Source organism: Rhinoderma darwinii, chromosome 12, assembly GCF_050947455.1.
Source record: "Rhinoderma darwinii isolate aRhiDar2 chromosome 12, aRhiDar2.hap1, whole genome shotgun sequence".
In the NCBI taxonomy this organism is placed as follows: domain Eukaryota; kingdom Metazoa; phylum Chordata; class Amphibia; order Anura; family Rhinodermatidae; genus Rhinoderma; species Rhinoderma darwinii.
In genome coordinates this window covers 48,284,460-48,307,193 of record NC_134698.1, presented here as the reverse complement: position 1 = coordinate 48,307,193, position 22,734 = coordinate 48,284,460, and the positions used below count along the sequence as shown (strand labels likewise).

Genomic DNA, 22,734 nt, shown 5'->3' with positions numbered 1-22,734 from the left:
GCTGTGTGTTGTTAACTATGACTGGCACCCAAAAGGTTAAGCCTTGAAAAATGATCATATACAATGGTTGCCTATTCAACAGAAAAACCCACACTGACTTTAGAATGACCCAAGTGGAACTAACGAAATGTAGGTGTTTGACAACCAACTTCACCATCATCATAGATACAAGGTCCTCATGTGGTCAGAGTTATAAAGCATCTTAAAGGCAATAGTAAGTGATAGGTTGCAATTTGTCTCCTGTGTTATAAACTACTATCCTCAGTAAGAATACAGGCAATGAAGCAGATAACGCGATCATGAGCTAAAGTCCTGGACAGTCTGGTCACCGTATGTGACACCTCTTATATGAAAGAAAAAAAAGCTCATCATTTGGATGTCATATTCTTCTCACAGAACTATTCTTTAGCCAGAAGATCCATTCCGATATTAGCATCAATCAAAATGAATCTTTCTAGAAGTGGTGTAAAAGACTTTCTTCATGACAAAAAGCCAAGACTAGATGGACTTCTGCTGGTCGCTAAGTGATGCCAGATATTTTGTACTGGAAAAGTTTCCTTGTATTAACAGTCCAGCTCAGAACGTTTTTGGATGTTAAGGATGCTTGATCTTTCAGTATCAGCCATTTTCCAGATGGTAGGAAATGAACTACTCTGCTTTCGTAGTCACCTCTCTTCTGCTCGCTTGATTGACTGCGGACACAAAAAGCTACTAGACCCTTTTAATGTTCATAATCTCCTTGGCAGACCCCCACATATTTGTTTTGCTGCAGACAAGATCATGTATTTCGGAAGACACCCAACTTCATACGAAAAAAAAAAGAGAGAACTGAAGCCAAATTTCACACATTCCCATACTCCGGATCTCCCTCTAATCTTATACTATTATCAATACAATATGCTATCTCTCATTACGATTCCCTTGGCTTAGTAATTTAGTGCTTTCCCTGTGTATTATCATATTGCTGCACATCTTGCACTGCTCCCTTGAGCTGTCCAGTATTAATGAAGCCTGGACTGGAGGTCATAAAGATCTGCTAGAAGCCTTCAATGACAAACTCGCATCATAGCAGTAAAGGTATGAAGAGGATCAAACTGAAATCTATGGGCCATCTTAGGCCACCAGTTGGACAACAGTAAATGGCAAGTGATTTAGCAAAAAAACAATACAAAAATATTCTTATGAAATGAACAGCTTAGAGAAGTTCCATGGGACGAGCTCCACTCTGCAATAACCAGTGAACATTAGTTAAGGTCCTTTTACATGGCCCGATATGGGAAGTGAAAACGAGCACCGATCAACGGGACAGCTCATTGATCGGTGCTCGTTTGCTCCTTTTACTACGATTGTTACTACGATCGTTCGTCCCCATACATTTTTATTATGTTAGCAGCACATCTCCATGTTTACACAGGAAAATGTGCTGCGGACTAGTGATCATTTTATTGGCTGCATAAATGAGCAGATCAGTTGACGAACAAGCGTTTTCTCATTCATCAGCTGATTCGTTGCCCAGTTTACACAAGGCAGTGATCGTGAATGAGCATTCGTATGAATGCTCGTTTGCCCAATCTTTGGCTCATGTAAAAGGGCCTTTATATTAGAATGTGTATTTTCTGATACGTATGAGAGAAGATCTGGAAGATAAAAGATTATCAGATTGGTAACCCACTGTTTAAAAGCATAGGTTGTGAGTATTTCAGATGTCCTAAAGGCAATGTGACAAAAAAAGTCAACACTAAGCGCAATGTGAATAGATCCCTAGTGCCATAACAACGCATAAGTTACTGAGGTATGCGTGAAATAAAATATACATGAAGAGTCAAACATGGCGATGTATAAAAGTTGGCTGCTTGTGGCACAACTGGTGTCTGATCCTTCCTTTGTCAATAAGAAAAGAATCAGGTCGTTGCAAACATATATTTCAATTTGGGAAATATCCCTTTTGAACACTACTGATCATAAGGAGACACTAAAATCCTCTCATACATTGTCTGATACTTGGACTGATTGTGGTAACACGTCATCATTTCCAAAGACTAAAGAGAAGGAAAAAAAAAGGTATGATACATAGAAAATACACCACACACAAAAACAAATGTACCGAAGATGCAGACAAGCCACCAATAAGAAATGCAAATTTGAAAAGCTTTATTTGTATAAAAATCATCACTTTAACGTTTAGTCTGTATTATGTAACAACTCATTTACTATTTATCTAAACTTTATTACCAGCAACACTAGACGGGCACCCTGGCATTGTACTAATTTCTGTAGAGCCTTCAGAGTTTGTTTTTCTTCTTTTTACAAAAAGCAGATGTTAGCTATTGGCAACCAACTACTAGATGATATGTTACATAAATTTTCTATATTTACCCTTTGTCATTGTCCTGGTGAATCGCACACTCAATAACGTGAGTCCGCTGCAAATGTATTTGGAAAGTTCTAACTGTAAGGGGCGTCAGAAGAACATTGGTTTCCTCTTGGCTCAGGGTTAAAGGGTGCAGACGGAAGGAAGGCCAGTGTGCAGGTCCGTAGAGCATTTGCAGAAGCAGAGGTGTTGGAGAGTGCGTGGATTTTGGGCTGAAGCACAGGGCAGAAGGGCGGCTGGGAAGGAAGGTAAACAGATTGTCTGAGTGTTTGTATGAGAAGGCAGCTCTGTAACCTCGTCCTGCAGTTCATCTGGAGTTCAGCATGTAAAACCTGTATGTAAATATTACTGAGATTCCTGGATTTTCTCTGGCTTGCAGTCTTCGTTTTGTTGGCCTCGTTCTTCCAGTGCCATGCAGCCATGCAGTGTTACAATGTCAGAAGGAAACTCATCCTTTAGTAGTATACCACGTTCCCGGTGGCAGTCCAACTCTTCAATGAACCCATACCAGTAAATGACCAGGCCAGGCCCAAACCTGAAAAATACACATTAAAAAGGAAGTAATATAATAATAATTTAAAAAAAAACATTTATGACTTGTGAGATCACATTGATGAGGCTCTAGAAGCTTGGACCTCCAGTGATGAACAGGTCTAGTCTGGGAGATGACCATTCATGTGGTTTATGCCGGGGGGGGGGGGGATATACCATTGGTGCAACCTGTGCAGTTGCACAGGGGCCCAGTAGGTAGGGGGGGCTCACTGCCACCTTAAAAGCAGCTTTGTACTGTCTCTTGGATTGCATGTATGTACTGAGCTATTGACAATGGCTCAGAATTATTGGTAAATTGTTAAAGAGACATGACGGTGGGTGTTAATAAATGATCTAATGGAGAGTAAGGGGCCCCACATACTGTTCTTGCAAGGGGGGGGGGGGGCTGCTGTCTATGTCTGCCACTGGGTTTACCTATAAGCGAGAGTAAAATTATTTTTTTCTTCCATAGCAATGTTTTAAAAACAGAGTAAATGTAAGAAAGACCGCAGCACTCAAATGTCCAAAAGAATAGGTCTTTATTTACCAAGCAATAAAACCTGCAACGTTTCAACCCCTATTGGGTCTTTATCAAGCATAAAATTAGGGTAACACCTTGGTACATCCTAGGACTGGAAAAAGATATGGGATTAAGCAATTCTTTACGTGTCAATCCAGTTTTATCATATATATTATTCAATGTCCATGTGGACTATTATATGTGGGAGAAACCACACAGGAATGCCGAACACGGATTAATCAGCATAAGTATACTATTAGGAGTAAAAAGGTAGACTTGCCGATCCCAGAACACTTTATTAAACAAAGACATAATATCTCGCAACTGCAATTTAAAATTATTGATAGGGTGGTACCAATGAGGAGAGGAGGAGACAGGGAAAAGACCCTAAAAAAACTTGAACTAAAATGGATTTATGAATTGGACACCCTAGAATCGAAAGGGTTGAATAGGGAATTCAGGACAACGGGTATCTGTTAAACATGTGCCCCTAAGCATGGCTTTGGCCACATCATCTTCAGTAGTAAATTTATGATAGAGTGCCTGACCATTGGTCATGTAATTGTGGGTAGTTATTGGATATCCTATGAATAATTACTTATCTGTTTTTATCTTTTTCGTACAATTTTTAGGTTATTTACACTATATGGGGAATCACTTGGGAATTCACTATGAAGAAAGCCTTGGAAAGTCCTGATCAATTCTTTTAACCCCTTCCCGTCGTAAACAACTTTCAGATTTTAATTTTTTCCTCCCCACCTTCCAAAAGCCATAACGTCTTTATTTTTCTGTCGATATAGTACTATGAGGGCTTGATTTTTGCGGGACGAGTTGTAGTTTTTCGTAGCACCATTTATTTGGCCATATAATGTACTAGGAAACGGGGAAAAAAATATTTGTGGGGTAGAAAATGAAAAAAAACAGCGAGTCCTCCATGTTTTTTTGCGTGCTGTTTTTACGGAATTCACTGTACAATTAAAACAACATGTTAACTTTATTCTGTGGGTCAACACGATTACGCCGATACCAAATATATATAGTTTTTTCTATATTTTACTACTTTTACACGTAAGTGTAAAAAAGAAAATGAATTTTGTTTTGCCAAATTCCGAGAGCCATAACTTTTTTTATTTTTCCGTCGATTAAGTGGTATAAGGGCTTATTTTTTGCGGGATAAGCTGTAGTTTTTAATGATACCATTTTGGTGTACATGCGACGGTTTGATCACTTTTTATTTCATTTTTTGTGGGACATTAGGTGACCAAAAAATAGACATTCTGGCAACCATCATCCCCCCCCCCCGCAATTGCGTTGCGGGGGGCGCGATGAGCTGTTAGAGGGGGCCGCCCCCCTCTTTCTATAGATTTAAATGCTGCAGTCGCTATTGACCGCAGCATTTAACGAGTTGAACGAGCGGAATCGCGATCGAGCGCGATGCCGCTCATTACTCTGAAGTGTCGGCTGTAACGTACAGCCGACACCCGCATCGTATGGAGCGGATTCTCTCCGTGAGCCCGCTCCATACTTCCCCTACCCGGCTATGACGTAACTGTATGTCATATGTCGGGAAGGGGGTAAGATGTCGCTCATCCTGAAATCTCTCTGCCTGTCTCATCGAAGAACATATGTGTTGGACGGTTATAGATTGATTACTGTCCGTGATGTGTAGTTCAATATTTGTATACATACTGGTAGATAAATACATAATTTTGATTTCATTTGTGGGACATTTGTAACTGATGTTATTGGGTAAAATAAATGCTCTAAATGCTAGCGTTAGTATGTATATTTTCTCCTGAGAAATATAGGTAATTGTTCTTTAGATGAGACACACGGGACTTAATGGATATTATATGCTCCGTTTGGCATGTGCTAGCGTCTTCCTTGTTGCCTAGATAAACCTGTTCTTAGATGACTAGGGTTATGCCTAATGCAGGCATTATCACGTATAATACCCTGATGTGCATGCGCAGTCCGTATTGAGATTGCGATGCGCAACCATGGAGACGGTTGACGCCGGATATCGATGACAGGAAGCTCCTGTCATGCGCAACTAGGATCTATAGACGCTGCTGACGCACTGAGCCCGAATCTACTGATTTACAGGTACTCCCTTGGCGATTTATGTATGTGTGGTTGTTATGATATACAATTGATAATATGGGGATATTTATTTATTTTATGTATTTTTTACGGATAAACACCAATTGTTGACATGAAATTTGTACCGGAAGTGATGTCATATGACATACGCTATATAAGGTGTGCACTGATTCACTAATGTTAGGCTTGATAAAGACCCAATAGGGGTTGAAACGTTGCAGGTTTTATTGCTTGGTAAATAAAGACCTATTCTTTTGGACATTTGAGTGCTGCGGTCTTTCTTACATTTACTCTGTGCAAGCTGCCCCTCTGGACCTGGGACATTTGTGCTGCGTGCACCATCCCTCGCTGGGATTCTTGGCTTTTCTCCTCTGGTTGTTTATTTGATGGTGCTGCTGACTTCCTTTTTACTCAATGTTTTAAAAACAAACATCATAATCGAATGCCCGATCCCATATTGCGTTTCATGCTTTTCCAAATACAGAAATGAGGCTGTCAACCGCAATCTAATTTTAGTTATACATCTCTGCCGTTTTACTTTAAAAACAAATACATTATATCTACATATCAATATCATTTTGCATTTGTTACACATAGACTTGGCTGTCTGCCTATTACTACGTATACATTCCTCCCTCTTTCACGTGGAGAGATCCCTCGGGCAGCCTCAGGAAACAGCCCCCTGAACTATTTGGCCCTCGAGGAAGTTCAGACCTTCAGCCTAGGGTTCATAAACAAGTAATCACCATCAATCAGAGAACTGCACTACAAATCAACCTCACCTCACTTCTATAAACATACATGAGGGTTGCTTTAACTGGCCCCTCTCCCCTGCTGAGAACACTTAGAGAATGGACTACTCCAGCCATCTCCAGGGCTCTGTCACAAATTTTTCATTTCATTTAGAATATTCTTGTAAAATGAGGCTATAAATCAGCATTGATGGACTCGTAACTTAGTGTTATCATTTTTCCCTATTTAGGGTTCATGAAAAAGGATATCTCTTTATAGATATCCAGGTGTTGCCATGTATGCCCACAGTATCTTGTTACCGAAGGGTTTGCAGCTGTTTTTGTTAATTTGATCAATTTTGATGTAGTTGTATGTTTGTTTTTTCGGTGTTTTTGTACCACATTGCAGTATTACTGATCATTGATAAAAAGTTTTGGCCTGTAAGAATCTACCAATAGGCTTTCACTTCAATGCCACACCCAGGAGCTATTTCACAAAACTTTAGCCCAACTTTAAAGTCTAATTCATGGAGCTTCAACACTGGAAGCCGTCCCCCAGCTTAGTATGAGTAAGGGTTCACCAGGTGATTTACGAGAGCCTGCTGGGGGATCCTGCCAAAGAAAACACTGCGGGGGAAGATGCCTGTTACAATGTGAACTGTTGAGTTCACTGCAATGTCATGTACCAGTTTATATGAGGATTTATGGCGGGGCTTTCAACAGCAGGGAAGTTAAATTTCATAGCAATAGTCTGTCTTTTTAAACGAATCAGAAGTTAAACCCCCCCAAACCTGAGCTGCCCAGAGTTTAACCCGTTCACTGCCTGTCATGTCAATACCACAACAAAATATTTTCTGTCAATAATAATGATTGGCATATTATTTTAGCAAGGAGACATAATACAGTTACTAGACAGAAACACACAGGGTAAGAAATCATCAAATAAGCTGCAGTCTAAGAAAAAGACCACTCGTAGTAAATAGAAATTTGTGTCTCTTATTTAAAAATTATTTTTAAATATTTTAATATGATTTTTGGACATTAAGGTCTTGGGGTATGTGCATATCAATAGATCACAAAAGTTTATGATTAGCAAAACAAACAATGATTCCACTCTAAAGTGATGAATAGTCTTAAAAACTCACATACCAGCTCCCAAATAACATATTGACGAATTATGTTTTATTATTAACTATTAAAACCATTCTTGTCCTTACCCATTGGAGACGCAGCCAATTTTAGTTTTTCATTTTAACCCCCCCCCCATTCCAAAAGACATAACTTTAATTTTTTTTCATCTACATATCTGTAAGAGACCTTGTTTTTTGTGGGACGAGTTGTAGTTTTGAATGGCACAGTTTAATGTATCAAGTAATGTACTGGGAAACTTTGCGGAGTGAAATGGGAAAAAAAACTGCGATTCCTCCATTGCTTTTTGGGGGTTCATTTGACATTAAGTTTTGTCTACGGGTCGATAGGATTGCAGCCATACAAATTTATATCTTTTTTATGTTTTAACACTTTTACAAAGAAAAAACTAATATAAAAAAAATGTAAAATAGTTTTGTGTCTCCAAATTTTGCGTTGATTCAGCAATGTGTGGGCTTGATTTTTGCCGGACGAGCTGTAGTTTTTATTGGTACCATTTTGGAGTACATGCGACCTTTCCATTTTTTGGGGGAGCGAAGGTGACCAAGAAAATAGCAATTTTGGCGTTTTCAGTTTGTATTTTTTTTACAGCGTTCAACATTATGTAAAAATTGTTTTGTCTTTTATAGATGTGCGGATACTAATTATGTTAATATTTGACCTTCAGCCTCTAAGTTTGCTAGGTTCTGATAAGGCCATGGAAAAAAATGGAATATTAGTAAATGATCTCTGTATAGATGGTAAAATTAAAACACTAGTCGAATTTGCCCAGGAATATGATATGGATAGGATATGGCTTTCAAATATATTCAGATCAACTTTGCTTGCCGGGCAGTAAAAAATAAAAAGAAATTAAGAACCAGTAATTTTCCAGTTTTAGAACTTGTCACTGATGGTATAAATTCTAAGGGGAAATGATCAAAAATGTATAAATTATTGATTGATAAGATTCTAATGCAATATTCTCATAGATCTGTGCACAAGTGGAATAGAGATCTAGTTGGTCTATCTAATGAGTTATGGATACAATGCCTTAGGGACATTCCTAAATTGTCACTTAGCCTACTTGCAATCACAGCTATTCGTTGTATATCAACTCTGACTCCCAAACTTCTTGTTAAAATGAATTGTAGAACAGATAGTAAATGCCCCAAATGTGGGACAGAGGAAGCAGATTGAATCCATCTTCTATGGAGATGTCTGAAATTATAGTTTTTGGGTTAGACATTATCTAATTATCTAGGCTATTAATATAAACTTCAATAGTAAACTATTTCCTGAAAGTACGGTATGAACTCTAATGTGTTTCCGATATTATAATTTTACCACAAAAACACTCACTTGTCGTAATAAAACTGCTTTATGCGGCCAGAAAACTTATTGACAGAAATTGGTTATCCGTGGAGGTACCCATAGTGGGTACCTCCAATATGGAATTGGAATAACTACGTATTTTCTATATTGCTATTCGAAAAGATGGAAGCTGCAAGAAGGGTAAATTAAAGCTGTTTTTGGGAAAGTGGGAACCTTGGAGCGACTCTTTGTCGGTTAACAATTAGTTTTACATTACATTAGGGGAAATATGAAAAGGTTTTAGTTTTTCTAACTTTTAAGATTTTTTTTGTACATTTAAAAAAAACTCAACTTTTTTTTATTACTCCCCCTAGGGGATTTCAACTAGCGAACATTGGATTGCTTGCACAATATACTGCAATACTTATGTATTGCAGTATATTGTGTTTTTAAAAGTCTCCCATGATTATGGCTCCTCCCATTGTGGGTTGTATAAAAGCACTGAACGGTTTGTTTTATATTACTTGACAAAGGCTGAATTGAGCAGCTGAAACGTTGTATCTTTTCACTGATGGGTGAATAAACTTATTCTATTTTTGACCTGTGGAGTGCTGCCTCTTTCTCTATATCTTCTCCCCTTGTATAGTGTCATACAGCACTTCCCCCCCTTGTATAAAGTTTCACAAAGCGTTTCCCCCCTTGTATATAGTGCTACACAGCACTTCCACCCTTGTATATAGTGCTACACAGCTCTCCCCCCCTTTGTATATGTCACACAGCAATTCCCCCTTGTATATAGTGTCACACAGCGTTTCCTCCCTTGTATATAGTGCTACACAGCACTCCCCCTTGTACATAGCGCTACATAGCTCCCCCCTTGTATATAGTGCCACACAGCGCTTTCCTTCTTCTTGTATATAGTGCCACACAGCGCTCCCCCCTTGTATATAGTGCTACACAGCGCTTTCCCCTTGTATAGTGTCACACAGCGCTTTCCCCATGTATAGTGTCACACAGCATTTACCCCCTTGTATATAGTGCTACACAGCACTCCCCCCTTGTATATACTGCTACACAGCTCTTCCCCCCTTGTATAGTGTCACACAACGCTTGCCCCCTTGTATAGTGTCATACAGCGCTTCCCCCCTTGTATACAGTGGCACACAGCGTTTCCCCCCTTGTATATAGTGTCACACAGAGTTTCCCCCCTTGTATATAGTGTCACACAGCGTTTCCCCCCTTGCATATAGTGCTACACAGCACTCCCCCTTGAATATAGTGCCACACAGCGTTTCCCCCTTCTTGTATATAGTGCCACACAGCGCTCCCCCTTGTATATAGTGCTATACAGCACTCCCCTCTAGTATATAGTGCCACACAGTGCTCCCCCTTCATGTATATAGTACCCCACAGTGCTCCCCCCTTGTATATAATGCCACACAGTGCTTCCCCCTTCTTGTATATAGTGCCACACAGCGCTTCCCCCTTGTATATAGTGCCACACAGCGCTTCCCCTTGTATATAGTGCCACACAGCGCTTCCCCCCTTCTTGTATATAGTGCCACACAGCGCTTCCCCCTTCTTGTATATAGTGCCACACAGCGCATCCCCCCTTATTGTAGTGTCACCCAGCGCTTCCCCTTTGTATCTAGTGCTACCCCCTTGTATATAGTGTCACACAGCGCTTCCCCCTTGTAATGTCACACAGCACTCCCCCCTTGTATATAGTGCTACACAGCTCTTCCCCATCTTGTATTAGAGCCACACAGTGCTTCTCTCCCTTTTTGTATATAGTGCTACACAGCACTCCCCTCTTGTATATAGTGCCACACAGTGCTTCCCCCTTCATGTATATAGTGCCACACAGCGCTCCACCCTTGTATATAGTGCCACACAGCGCTTCCCTTCTTCTTGTATATAGTGCCACACAGTGCTTCCCCCCTACTTGTATATAGTGCCACTCAGCGCTCCCCCTTGTATATAGTGCTACACAGAACTTCCCCTTGTATATAGTTCTACACAGCTCTCCCCACCTTGTATAGTGCTGCACAGCGTTCTCCCCTTGTATATAGTGCCCTACAGCACTTCCCCCTTCATGTATATCCTGCCATAGCACTCCCCCTTTTGTATATAGTGCCTTACAGCGCTTCCTCCTTTCTTGTATATAGTGGCACACAGCGCTTCCCCCCTTCTTGTATATAGTGCCACACAGTGCTTTCCTCGCTTCTTGTATACAGTGCCTCCCCCTTCTTGTATAGTACCAGACAGCGCTTCCTCCCCTTCTTGTATATAGTGCCACACAGCGCTCCTCCCTTGAATAGTGCCACACAGCGCTTCCCCCCTTGTAAATAGTGCTACACAGCGCTCCCCCTTCTTGTATATAGTGCTACACATGGCTACCCCCTTGTATATAGTGCAACACAGCGCTCCCCCCTTGTATATAGTGCCACACAGCGCTCCTCCCTTGTATATAGTGCTACACCGCGCTCTCCCTTGTATATAGTGCTACAAAGCGCTTCCCGCTTATATATAGTGCCACACAGCGCTTCCCCCCTTCCCCACTGGAGGTCTTATTTAAGTTTCAATTATAACGTTTTCCTGATTGAAAAGTACCCCTTAAACCCTTGGCGATGTCTGCAATACATGTATGGTGAATGCCGCCAGTATATGTATGGATCGGGCTCAGGAGCTGGGTCCACTCCATATGCAGCAGGTATCAGTTGTATATTACAGCTGACACTTATTTCCGATCCTGGACATTAGAAACAATGCAGATCCCGGACATTTAACAACTTAGATGTTGCAATCAATAGAGACCACACATCTAAGCCGCTTGACAGAGAGGGTGTCGAGAGACGACCGTGGAGGGTCCCGATGGGTTGTTATGGCAACCGGGGGCCAGATGCACAATACACAGCAATACATTAGTATTAAAGTGTATTGCACAAGCGATCCATTGATCACATATTTAAGTCCCATAGTGGGACAAAAAAATATGTAAAAAATTAGTCTAATAAAGATATAAAATATAGTAAAAAAAAATATATAAAAAAATAAAATAAAAAAATACATAAAATAATGTAAACAATAAAAAATGTATTTATTGTTGGTATCGCTGCAACCGTAACAAAGCAGACTGTTACAATATCACATTATTCATTCGGCATGATAAATGAAGTAATACATTTTAAAAATTGTCAATTCTTTTCCTCCCAAATTTTTTTTTTTAGGAAAAGTGATCAAGAAGTTGTATGTTTTCTCAAAATAGTACCAATAACACTACAGTTCGACCTGTTAAAAACAAGCCCTCAAACAGCTCCAACGATGGAAAAATAAAAAAGTTAGGGTTTCTGAATATGGTGACACAAAACTATTTTTTATTTTAACAAATTGTTTATATTTTAAATAGTAAAACATAAAACTATAGAAATTATTTAAGGTGGGGAGGGAACAACTAAAATGAAAAAATTGTAACTGGCTGCGGTGGCAAGGGGTTAAACACTTCTCCAAATGTTATTCCATTGTGGTTGATAACACTGTTGTCCAAGCACATTTTTTTTTATATAAAAAACAGTTTTACATTTTGAGATACAACATCTATGTATTCTGAATACATAGAATCTGCATCTTGCCGACAAAACCAAATCTGTCAGGTCTGACGGCTTTGGTGAATGCTGCTCCTGCGTGTTTCTGACACTTTTTGTATCTCAAAAAGTAAAAATATTTTTTTTATAAAAAACAATGTAAAAGTTGTTTAAAATTAAAAACATTGATTTATTAAAAAAAAAAAATTGCCGTCATATATGTACAAAGCTTTTACCTAAAAAGATATTAGAAACTCTGCTACATTCACATAGAAGACATGTCATAGTAGCCTAACTACAAGTAGATTCAATTCTACCCCCCTGTACTTACAGTCTGATTCCCCCCCTTCTTGTATATAGTGCCCCACAGCGCTTCCCCCCTTCTTGTATATCATCCTTCACAATTAATCTTTTTTTAATTGATCTAATGCATCTAAAATGAAAAATGAAGCAACTTTGTGAATAGTCTTAATTAAAAATCTCCTATTGTAATGTGACTACAGTTCCTCTATGTCTCCATGGTAACAGACTACAAGGCAAACTGTTGGTATAGTCTGATCCTGCAGTTATATTGCCATTCATTTGTTTTGCTACCCTACCAAATGTAAGTTAGTAAGGCTAGGTTTACACCCCGTTTTAGCCATACAGTTTGAATATTGATACCTATACTGTTTGATCCTGTTGCTATTGGCTCATCCTTTCCTAGCAGTATATGTTTATTTTGTAGTATGCAGTAAAAGATGTATAAGCCTCAACTGTATGGCAAAAACAGGATGTGAAACTACTCTAAGAAGTAAGGGACGGATGGAAAAGAAATTGCCTGCAGAATAAGACTACACAGGGTTTGTATGTAGTATGTAACAATGGACACACATACATCTGCATAGGAGCTGTAGACACAAAACAATCGATCAAGACTATTTGTAACGTTGCTTAATTTTAGATCAACTGGAACAAGTGGCTACCATACCATGCCTGAAGAGTATCATGCACGGAGGTCCAATTCTAATTAATAGGACCCGTGTACATTTATATCATAAATATACCACGACAACTACAGCGCCCAGCGTGCAGGAGCGACTCTCCATGCCCGATGTCATGTCAGGTGGGAGTACAACTGGGGAGGCACTTTAATGCAATAACATAAATGTAGAAATGGCGTCCTAGTCTAAAAAATAGCCATAGACTATAAGGCTGGGTTCACACGTGCACGTCCGTTACGGCTGAAATTACGGAGCTGTTTTCAGGAGAAAACAGCTCCTGAATTTCAGACGTAATGGCATGTGCAGGCGTTTTTCGCAGCGTCCATTACGAACGTAATTGGAGCTGTTTTTCTGGAGTCAATGGAAAACGGCTCCAATTACGTCCCAAGAAGTGACATGCACTTCTTTGACGCGGGCGTCTTTTTTACGCGCCGTCTTTTGACAGCGGCGAGTAAAAAAAATGACCGTCAGCACAGAACATCGTAAAGCCCATTCAAATGAATGGGCAGATGTTTACCGGCGCTTTGGAGACGTATTTTCGGACGTAATTCGAGGTTTAAACGCCCGAATTACGTCCGTAAATAGGTCGTGTGAACCCAGCCTAAGAAAACCAGTATGAATTTTACAGTTCTCTATTACAAACCTCAAAGTTCATGTTGCACAATGAACTGTGGGTTAAGATGCCTTTTGCTACTCTGCCAAGATACAACAGCATGCATGAAGTATGGAGTTGTTTTGCCCGATTGGCTCTCCTACCATCTCACTAAAAAGACTGTATTGTTCTATGATTTATCAATGTCAAGTTACAATACCAAAACGGAAAGTCACAATGACTAACCACATACAAAAGAATACAAGCTGTTACTTACTCCAAGGTGGGGCCATCATTAATTCCTACACAGATTATTTCTGGTGGCTACTGACAGCCAGCACTTTCATGTAACGCTAATACAGATGAGTATGTATGTACATACTGTGCCGAGAAAAAACATTTACCATTTTCCTATTATTGAATATTGGTAACAGATTGGCCTATGACCTTTAAAAATGTAATACACAAAGCTAAACAAGACTATCCAATAACCAGTACACCCATGTTGAAAAGTAGCAACCAGCTTATAGGGGTTTTATCAGACTTAGGCCCTGTTCACACAGAGTTTTTTTGCAGACGGAAACACCCAAAGAAAAGGTATGATGCTTCTTTTTCCTGCGAGCGTTTTTTTTCCTCTCGCGGGAAAAAACAACGCCTCCGCCTCCCATTGAAATCAATGGGTGGCGTTTTCGGACGGTTTTTGGCGCGGTTTCCACGTAAAAAAACCTCAGTGTGAACAGGGCCTTAAAGAGGCTCTGTCACCAGATTTTGCAACCCCTATCTGCTATTGCAGCAGATAGGCGCTGCAATGTAGATTACAGTTACGTTTTTATTTTTAAAAAACAAGCATTTTTGGCCAAGTTATGACCATTTTTGTAGTTATGCAAATGAGGCTTGCAAAAGTCCAAGTGGGTGTGTTTAAAAGTAAAAGTCCAAGTGGGCGTGTATTATGTGCGTACATCGGGGCATTTTTAATACTTTTACTAGCTGGGCGTTCTGATGAGAAGTATCATCCACTTCTCTTCAGAACGCCCAGCTTCTGCCTGATCACGCTGTGACGTCACTCACAGGTCCTGCATCGTGTCAGACGAGCGAGGACACATCGGCACCAGAGGCTACAGTTGATTCTGCAGCAGCATCAGCGTTTGCAGGTAAGTAGCTACATCGACTTACCTGCTAACGCCGATGCTGCTGCAGAATCAACTGAAGCCTCTGTTGCCGATGTGTCCGACACGATGCAGGACCTGTGAGTGACGTCACAGATCTGCACTGTCAGAAGCTGGGCGTTCTGAAGAGAAGTGGATGATACTTCTCGTCAGAGCGCCCAGCTAGTAAAAGTATTAAAAACGCCCCGATGTACGCACATAATACACGCCCACTTGGACTTTTACTTTTAAACACACCCACTTGGACTTTTGCAAGCCTCATTTGCATAACTACAAAAATGGTCATAACTTGGCCAAAAATGCTCGTTTTTTAAAAATAAAAACGTTACTGTAATCTACATTGCAGCGCCTATCTGCTGCAATAGCAGATAGGGGTTGCAAAATCTGGTGACAGAGCCTCTTTAAGGCATTCATCAAGGTCTGAAGTGAGCATGTTGATCCCACAGGTGTAAATAAGCTCCCAGTGGATGTTGCAGAGTAAAAATGTCAATTTTTTCATAGTTATTCCATTTCAGTGCCCAATATATTGTGCCACCAGGAAAAGACAGCTCTCTAATTATTATGCTGTGTTTCTTGGTTTTAGAAACACCCTACATGTGGCCTTAATCTTTTGCCTGGACATATGACAGGGCTAAGGATTGAAAGAGTACCATGCTCATTTAAGGCATAATTTGGAAATTAAAGAAAGAAACCCCTGAGAAATTACCCAATTTTTTTTTTTTAAACTACCCCCATTAAGGTATTTATTAAGGGGTGTAGTGAGCATGTAGTCATGTAAAGTAAAAATGTAAAGTTTTTCCACTGATATGCCATTTCAGAGCGCAATATATTGTGCCCACCTTGAGACACATACCCCATAAATTGTTAAGTGGGTTCTCCCGGGTATGGCAATATATGTGGAAGTAAACTGCTGTTTGGCCACACTGTAGGGCTCAGAAGGGAAGGAGCGAAAGTTTGCTATTGGGGAGTGCAAATTTTGCTTGGGGGATTTTGTTTGGGGTTATACTGGTATTTCAGTTTATAATGTGGGGCATATGTAGCAGGGCAGAGTACAACGGTTGGTATCAGAGCCAGTATCAGAGCTTGCTACAATCCTGGCCTATACCGCAGAGTTTCAGCTGTGATAAACCACTGACACCTGCTGGTGATGGTGCGGGCACAGCTTCTGAACCCGCGCCATTACATAGATGTAACTGTTCTGCGACTGTGTGGGAACCCTTTGCCGTCCGTGCCATATATATACACGGCGGATGTCGGGAAGGGGTTAAGTGTTATAAACAATTCACCATAACAAATAATCAATAATGGAGTACATCTGTAAAGAGCGTCTTTCACTCTGGGGGACCTGGCACATTGATTTCATTATGCAGTATGTAATGCTCTACAGTTGATTGTAGAGGAATTTAACACTTGCTCCTGGGTTCACACACATATTACAGATTATCACTATGTCAACAAGTTTTTTTGTCGGGGGAACCCTTTTAAAGTAGACAACCACTTTAGGTCCTTCTAGCTTTTAAAAATTTTGACCAGAAAACTAAAAAACTCCAAAAACTTCATTCACCTATTTTTTATTTTAAGTTCAAAGGATGAAGAACTGGAGGATAGGAAAACTAATCTACATGAAAAAATATCTTGTAAATGTGGCAAAATATGATTTGGATCCATAGCGATCACCGATAACTGTATCTTGAAGTCTCGGTTTCCAGTGCTTGAATTTTTTTTTTTGCTGGGATTTACTGCAGGTGTCAGTAGTCCAACGTCAAGGCACCTGTTCCCGTATAAAGAAACGGGTTGCAGGCCTCAGGTGTCAGAGGAGCTGCAGAACTGGAGTGTCAGCCGCAAGCCATTAGCTCTCATACATCTCCTGCTCTTAAACACCTCTTAATTTTACGCACAAATTACACGGTGTGCACTTTAAGCCGCAGCTTGATTACAGACTGTTAGGCTGCATGACAAATAGGTCGTAGGCAGTCTCCCCATGTGCATGTTTTCACTTTCTAAGGCATTGTGCTGGAGGAATGTGAAAAGCCGCTTATACATTACGGAGTGGGGTGAAGTATGCTTTGATTATACCTTCTCTGAAGAATTTCCTGTTGCATACTGCTTCTCTGAAAAGATGCGTGGCGCAGACTTGGCAACAATGCTGCTCTTTTGTCTGCCCCAAAAATGTTTTCAACAGATGAAAAGGAGAAATTAGAGAGGGAGATGGGAGGGAAAAGCATGTGCTCTTCCTTTTAAGAATGTTTACAACATGATGGGTATAATATTCACCTTGTGACATAAATCACCTGGGATATCAAGTAACAGTGTTCAGAAGCCAGACATTGTTCCCTTAATAAGGAGCAGTAATAAGGAGTAACAGTATAATGCTGGGGCATAGACAGTCTTGTGTATTTCCTATTATTTCCTAATTCCTGCTGATGTAAACTTAGGAGAAAGCCTGTGAACAAAGCAACCCTACATGAAGTATCTATTTATCCAGCTAATATCATTACATCATCCTAGAATATGTTATAGTAGAGGTGGCTGAGCTCCATTAAACAATATGAACACAAAGGACGACTCTGAAAACTAGAGCAAGGGGAAGTGGAGTGATAACCTCAGTCAGCACTCCAATACCGTTATTATAAGCGGATTTCCAGAGCACATGCATTTTGGAGTATCAATGTTGCTCAGTGAATCATGGGTTACCATACTCTTGCAGAACTGGGGTTTTAGTTTACATCCTACCAAGGATCACTAAATAGAGTGCGAAGGTTTTTCCCGTGTTTGTGTTTACTCCGGGTACTCCACTTTCCTCCATCACTGCCAATCTAATTGGCTTTCTATTGGCCCTAGTGTATCTGGAAGAGAAATGATATCTCAGTCCTATAGGGGACTAATGTGAATAGTAACAATCCCTGTACAGCGCTGTAGAATATACCGATCAGCCATAACATTAAAACCACCTGCTAAATATTATGTAGGTACCCCTCGTGCCGCTAAAACAGCTGTAACTCATCCAGGAATGGACTCCACGAGACCGCTGAAGGTGTCCTGTGGTATCTGGCACCAAGACGTTAGCAGCAGATCCTTAAGTTGCGAGGTGGGGCTTCCATGAATCGGACTAGTTTTTCTAGTATACCCCAAAGAAGCTAGGTCAGATTGAGTTTTTGGGAATTTGGAGGCCAAGTTAACACCTTGGACTCTTGATCATGTCCCTCAAACCATTCCTGAACAATTTTTGCAGTGTAGCAGGGCGATTATCCTGCTCAAAGAGGCCACAGTCAATAGGGAATATCGTTGCCATAAAGGGGGATACTAGGTCTGCAACAATGTTTAGGTAGGTGGTACATGTCAAAGTAACATCCACATGAATGCCAGGAGACAAGGTTTTCCAGCAGAACATAGTCCAGATACAGACATTGCCTCCGATTGCCTCCTTCCCATAGTGCATGCTGGTGCCATGTTTTCCACAGGTAAGCAGTCGCACATGCACCAAGACGTCCACATGATATAAAAGAAAACATGATTCATCAGACCAGGCCACCTTCTTCCACTTCTCCATTGTGCAGTTCTGATACTCACTGCTATGTACTGTTTGTTCTGAAATCTATGATGGCCAACATTAACTTTTTCAGCAATTTGTGCTACAGTAGCTTTTCTGTCGGATCGGACCAGATGGGCTAGCCTGCGCATCAATGCACCTTGGACCCCTATGACCTTGTCTACTGGCTGTCCTTCCTTGGACCGCTGTTGGTAGGTATTAACCGTTGCCTACGGGGAACACCTAACAAGACCTGCCGTTTAGGATATGCTCTGACTTGCCTAGCCATCACATTTTAGCCCATCTCAAAGTTACTCAGAACCTTTACGTTTGACCATTTTTGCTGCTTCCAAGACATCAACTTCCAGAACTGACTGTTCACTTGCTGCCTAATACTGTATAGCCAACCCCTTGACAGGTGTGCAAGATAATCAATGTTAATCACTTCACCTGGTTTTAAAGGGGTTTTTCAGGGACATCTTTTTCTCAGGCCGTGCAGCGCACGAGCACTGAGGAGTTTTACTAATAAGAGCCAAATGGGGCGGGCATTGAGGCGTAATCAAAAAGGCGGGCATTGATGTGACTGTGGACCAATAGGATGCCTCAAACCCGGGTGTACGGCAGAAGTCCCGGGTTTTAAGGCATCCTATTGGTTAACGGCCTCCTCAATGTCCACTCCGTTCAATCTTTGCTTGTACTTGAATAGCAGCAAGATTTCCTTTGCGTGCATGCTATTCCTCAGTGAAAATTGGGGAATAGCATATACGCAAAGAAACTGGTGCTGCTATTGAAGTACAAGCAAATTCTGTGACCGCACCTCAGGTAAAGCAAGTGGGAGGGATAAACTGAAGGGGAAGGGTGAACTAGTGGGACACAGAGGGGGCAGAATTCTTAGTAAAGAACAGCTCTGTGTTGTTACGTAGGTCGTGAGGTATCGACACAGGGCTGTGTGTATTCTAACAGTGCACGAGCCTGTGTCGAGAGAAAAAGAGACAGACGAAAATCAGAACTTCCAGCAGGGCAGAGGTAGGGAGAATAGGAAGTAAAATCTTCAGATTTAATACAGACTCTATATTAGCAACTTTATTAAATAGTTATATAGTTTGTTAGGTCAAAAATTTTGTGTCCCTGGAAAATCCCTTTAATATAACTGCTGTATGGTGCATAATGCTATATAAGCAACAGGAAATAAATAATCAGGATAGTATAGTACGCATAAATGACCTGTTCTGTGAGACCATGTTTTAAAAACAACTAAGGCTCTATTTCCTTCAGTCCTTACAAGATCTTCTTCAACACCCTCTAGTTAAGCAGTCATTCCTGACACTTACTAAGTAGGAATATATTAGCACAACCCCCAACATGTGGGATTTCAGTACCATCAGTTGCTAAACTAATGCAATTTCAGTGTAAGGGCTCATACACATGGACGCATTACAGCTCTGTACAATCTCCGAGTTGTATGGAGCCGTAATACAGAACACATAGCAGTCTATGTGGTCCTACGCTTTATATGCCTCCGATTACATAAATGCAGGCATTCGAACATGCCCTACAGAGGCACCAAATGGCGGCTGACTGAGTACCTACAGCTCTGTACTATGAAGTCAAAGGTTAATCCGTGTGTGACCATACAGGCTCCATGCACATGGCCCTGCCGTGAGCATGAGGACTGATATTAAATTATAATGATGATTATAATAAATATTCCATATAGTAGTTTGTATCATAGCATGACATGTAAATCACAAAGAATAATATTACTTTGCAATTTCTGCCATTTGTCACATCAAAAATGAGCAGCTGCCATACACTACATAAAATTGAGGTGCAGCATCTGAAATAGTTTTTTTCTGGATGAAAACCAGAGAAATAGCTCCAGGCTCTCTTAGGATTCAGGGACTGGATTTCAGGACTGTCAGAGCTGTGGTCAATCCATGTTGCTCCTCAGCTGATTAACCAGTGTTTATTTTTAGGGTTTGATTGGAAACAGGCTACGCTGGGGCCAGCGCTCGCTGATCTCTGGATAATCTTACACAGTCTCATACATTTACTAAAGCATCTGGCTCAGCACAGTGTTGGTCTGGCCCAGATCTTCTGTTTGGAGGTAAAAGACCCCAAAAAATGATTCCAGCTAGATGTGACATTTACCCAGGCACTTGCTGTATATTAATAATAAATAGTACAATAGCAAGCTTATTCATTAAAACGGATATTTCGAATGGTAAAAGTGCATTCTATGTAGTGCCACCCCATTTCATTAACAACATTCAGATAAAAAAATAAAACATACACCAACGTGGCATGGTATATCCTCTGCAGTGTGCCAAACGCTGCCTCCTGTGCTCATGCCATTACTTTTCGAGTTGTATGTCACGGCGTCGACAGATCTGATATCCATTTCACGCAACAAGAATGTAGGGAAGAAGTGCATCCAAGAAAGAAGCTGCAGCAGTCTTAATGTTGGTTACATCCCACACTTTCCAAATTAGTAGGAATCTCTGCTGTAATGTGAAGTATGTTAAAGCCTACAGAATACCCTCTCTACTGCATCTAAACCAGAAGACAACCTCAAAAAGTAAACTCTAGTTGACACATACCTCCTAGAAATACTTGGGAGAATTTATCGTGTGGTTACATAATATCAGTTTTATATGTTGTGTTAGGGCTTATTTTAAAACAGATTTGAGGTTTCACAGATATCCTGCAAGCTGAGCGAACCTCGTAAGCGCAGCCCTATTAATAAGACATAAAAATAAGCTCTTCCAAGACGAGATGTATCCTCAGAGTTTTACACTGAACTTATTTTTAAGGAAAAAGTAGAGGTCCCAGACCAGTTCATTAGCTTCCAACTTGAATGCACTGGCTAGTTACAACATGAAAATTCCTCTTCTTGCAGCATAGATACATACACAGCACAGCCCGTCCAAATGGTGCTCACTGAGAAAATAGGCCTGTGTTTCTATGTGCCATATATTTGAAGACAATCCTAATAGTTATTGCCTAAGTGACATTTAAACAAGCACTTACATATGCAAAAATAATATTTGCTTTCCTCTCTGTAAATGGAAAAGCACTGACAATAAGTGGAGTTTTGCTGAACCTTGTTACTAATGTTGCTGAAAAACTCAAGAATGTAATTTCAGAATAAATCACCAAAATAGCAGTCCATTCTAAATGGCTTTTTTCTAAATGGCTTGTCATGACAATATGCAGTTAAATTTGCCATCACCAGGTCTGAACTATGCCAGGACGACAACCATTTATCAGTCTTGCCCTCACATGGCCTTCTAAGTTACTTTCTGAAGATGTTAGATTTTATTATGCATGACCCAATATTTATACAATGCCACCACATTGGTCCCTGTCACCAGTGGAGCTCTTAACATAATTCTGCTATGCCACGCAGGCATATCCAGGTGAAATCTTAATAGAAAACCAGTTAACCTAAATATGTGTTTGGAGTACCCAGAGGAACCCATTTGAAGATGATATAAACAACAAATGCCATGTTACCTTGGTTTGAGCCCAACCAATGCCTCCAGAAGCCATAACCAGAAAGCCAATGTACTACCTCATGTTAGTACTAAAATAAACTCTTAGGTACTTTTTTAGTCCTCAAAAAGTAATGTACAGTATCACCTTACAATACATACTTTTGTATGATTACCCAGGTTATCTGATTTTAGTATTTATCTTCTATAAGCTGTGTTCAAATTCATCCATACTTATTCTACTATATTACTGAACATTTCTCCCTATCACGAGAAGTCTTCCAGTGTCCTTAGGCCTTTTCCACATAGTAAACGTATGTTAGAGCACAACAAGTAATTGGCCTGTCTTACATTTTCAAGGCTTATTCCTCTAGGAATCAACCTTTTGCATGGCTCTGCTATGTTCCCTATGGCCTTCAGAGCAGAGATCAATCACTCACGCCTCCTGACAAGAATGTGATGGGATTAAAGGTTATTTACTTGGTAATCATCATGTGCACTAGCTCAAACATCAAACTAAAGGGATCATTTTTTCCTCTTCTTAATGTTAAAGTACAGGTCGGTAGGGATGTTAAGGTGGCCCAGCAGTCTGTGCTGAATTGTGCTAGCTTTTACATTGCCTCTCATCAGCCATATACATTGGTTATATTCATTGGGCTATCCTAAAAGAAAACGTTCTACTATGAAA

At 40.4% G+C, this 22,734-nt stretch overlaps 1 protein-coding gene across 3 annotated transcripts in view; it reads right to left on the bottom strand.

Annotated features, from left to right (window-relative positions):
- The window catches only part of CDIN1 (CDAN1 interacting nuclease 1), a 412,283-nt gene that overhangs the window by 59,132 nt on the left and 330,417 nt on the right, over positions 1 to 22,734 (bottom strand). For 2 of the 3 annotated variants that reach the window (XM_075844818.1, XM_075844820.1), the window contains one exon: positions 2,137 to 2,906. The exons of the other annotated variant lie outside the window; for it this stretch is intronic. In XM_075844818.1, the coding sequence (XP_075700933.1) occupies positions 2,717 to 2,906 (190 nt within the window). In that variant the 3' untranslated portion in view covers positions 2,137 to 2,716. Of the gene's footprint in view, positions 1 to 2,136; positions 2,907 to 22,734 lie in introns of those variants that run through there. 3 annotated transcript variants of the gene reach the window in all.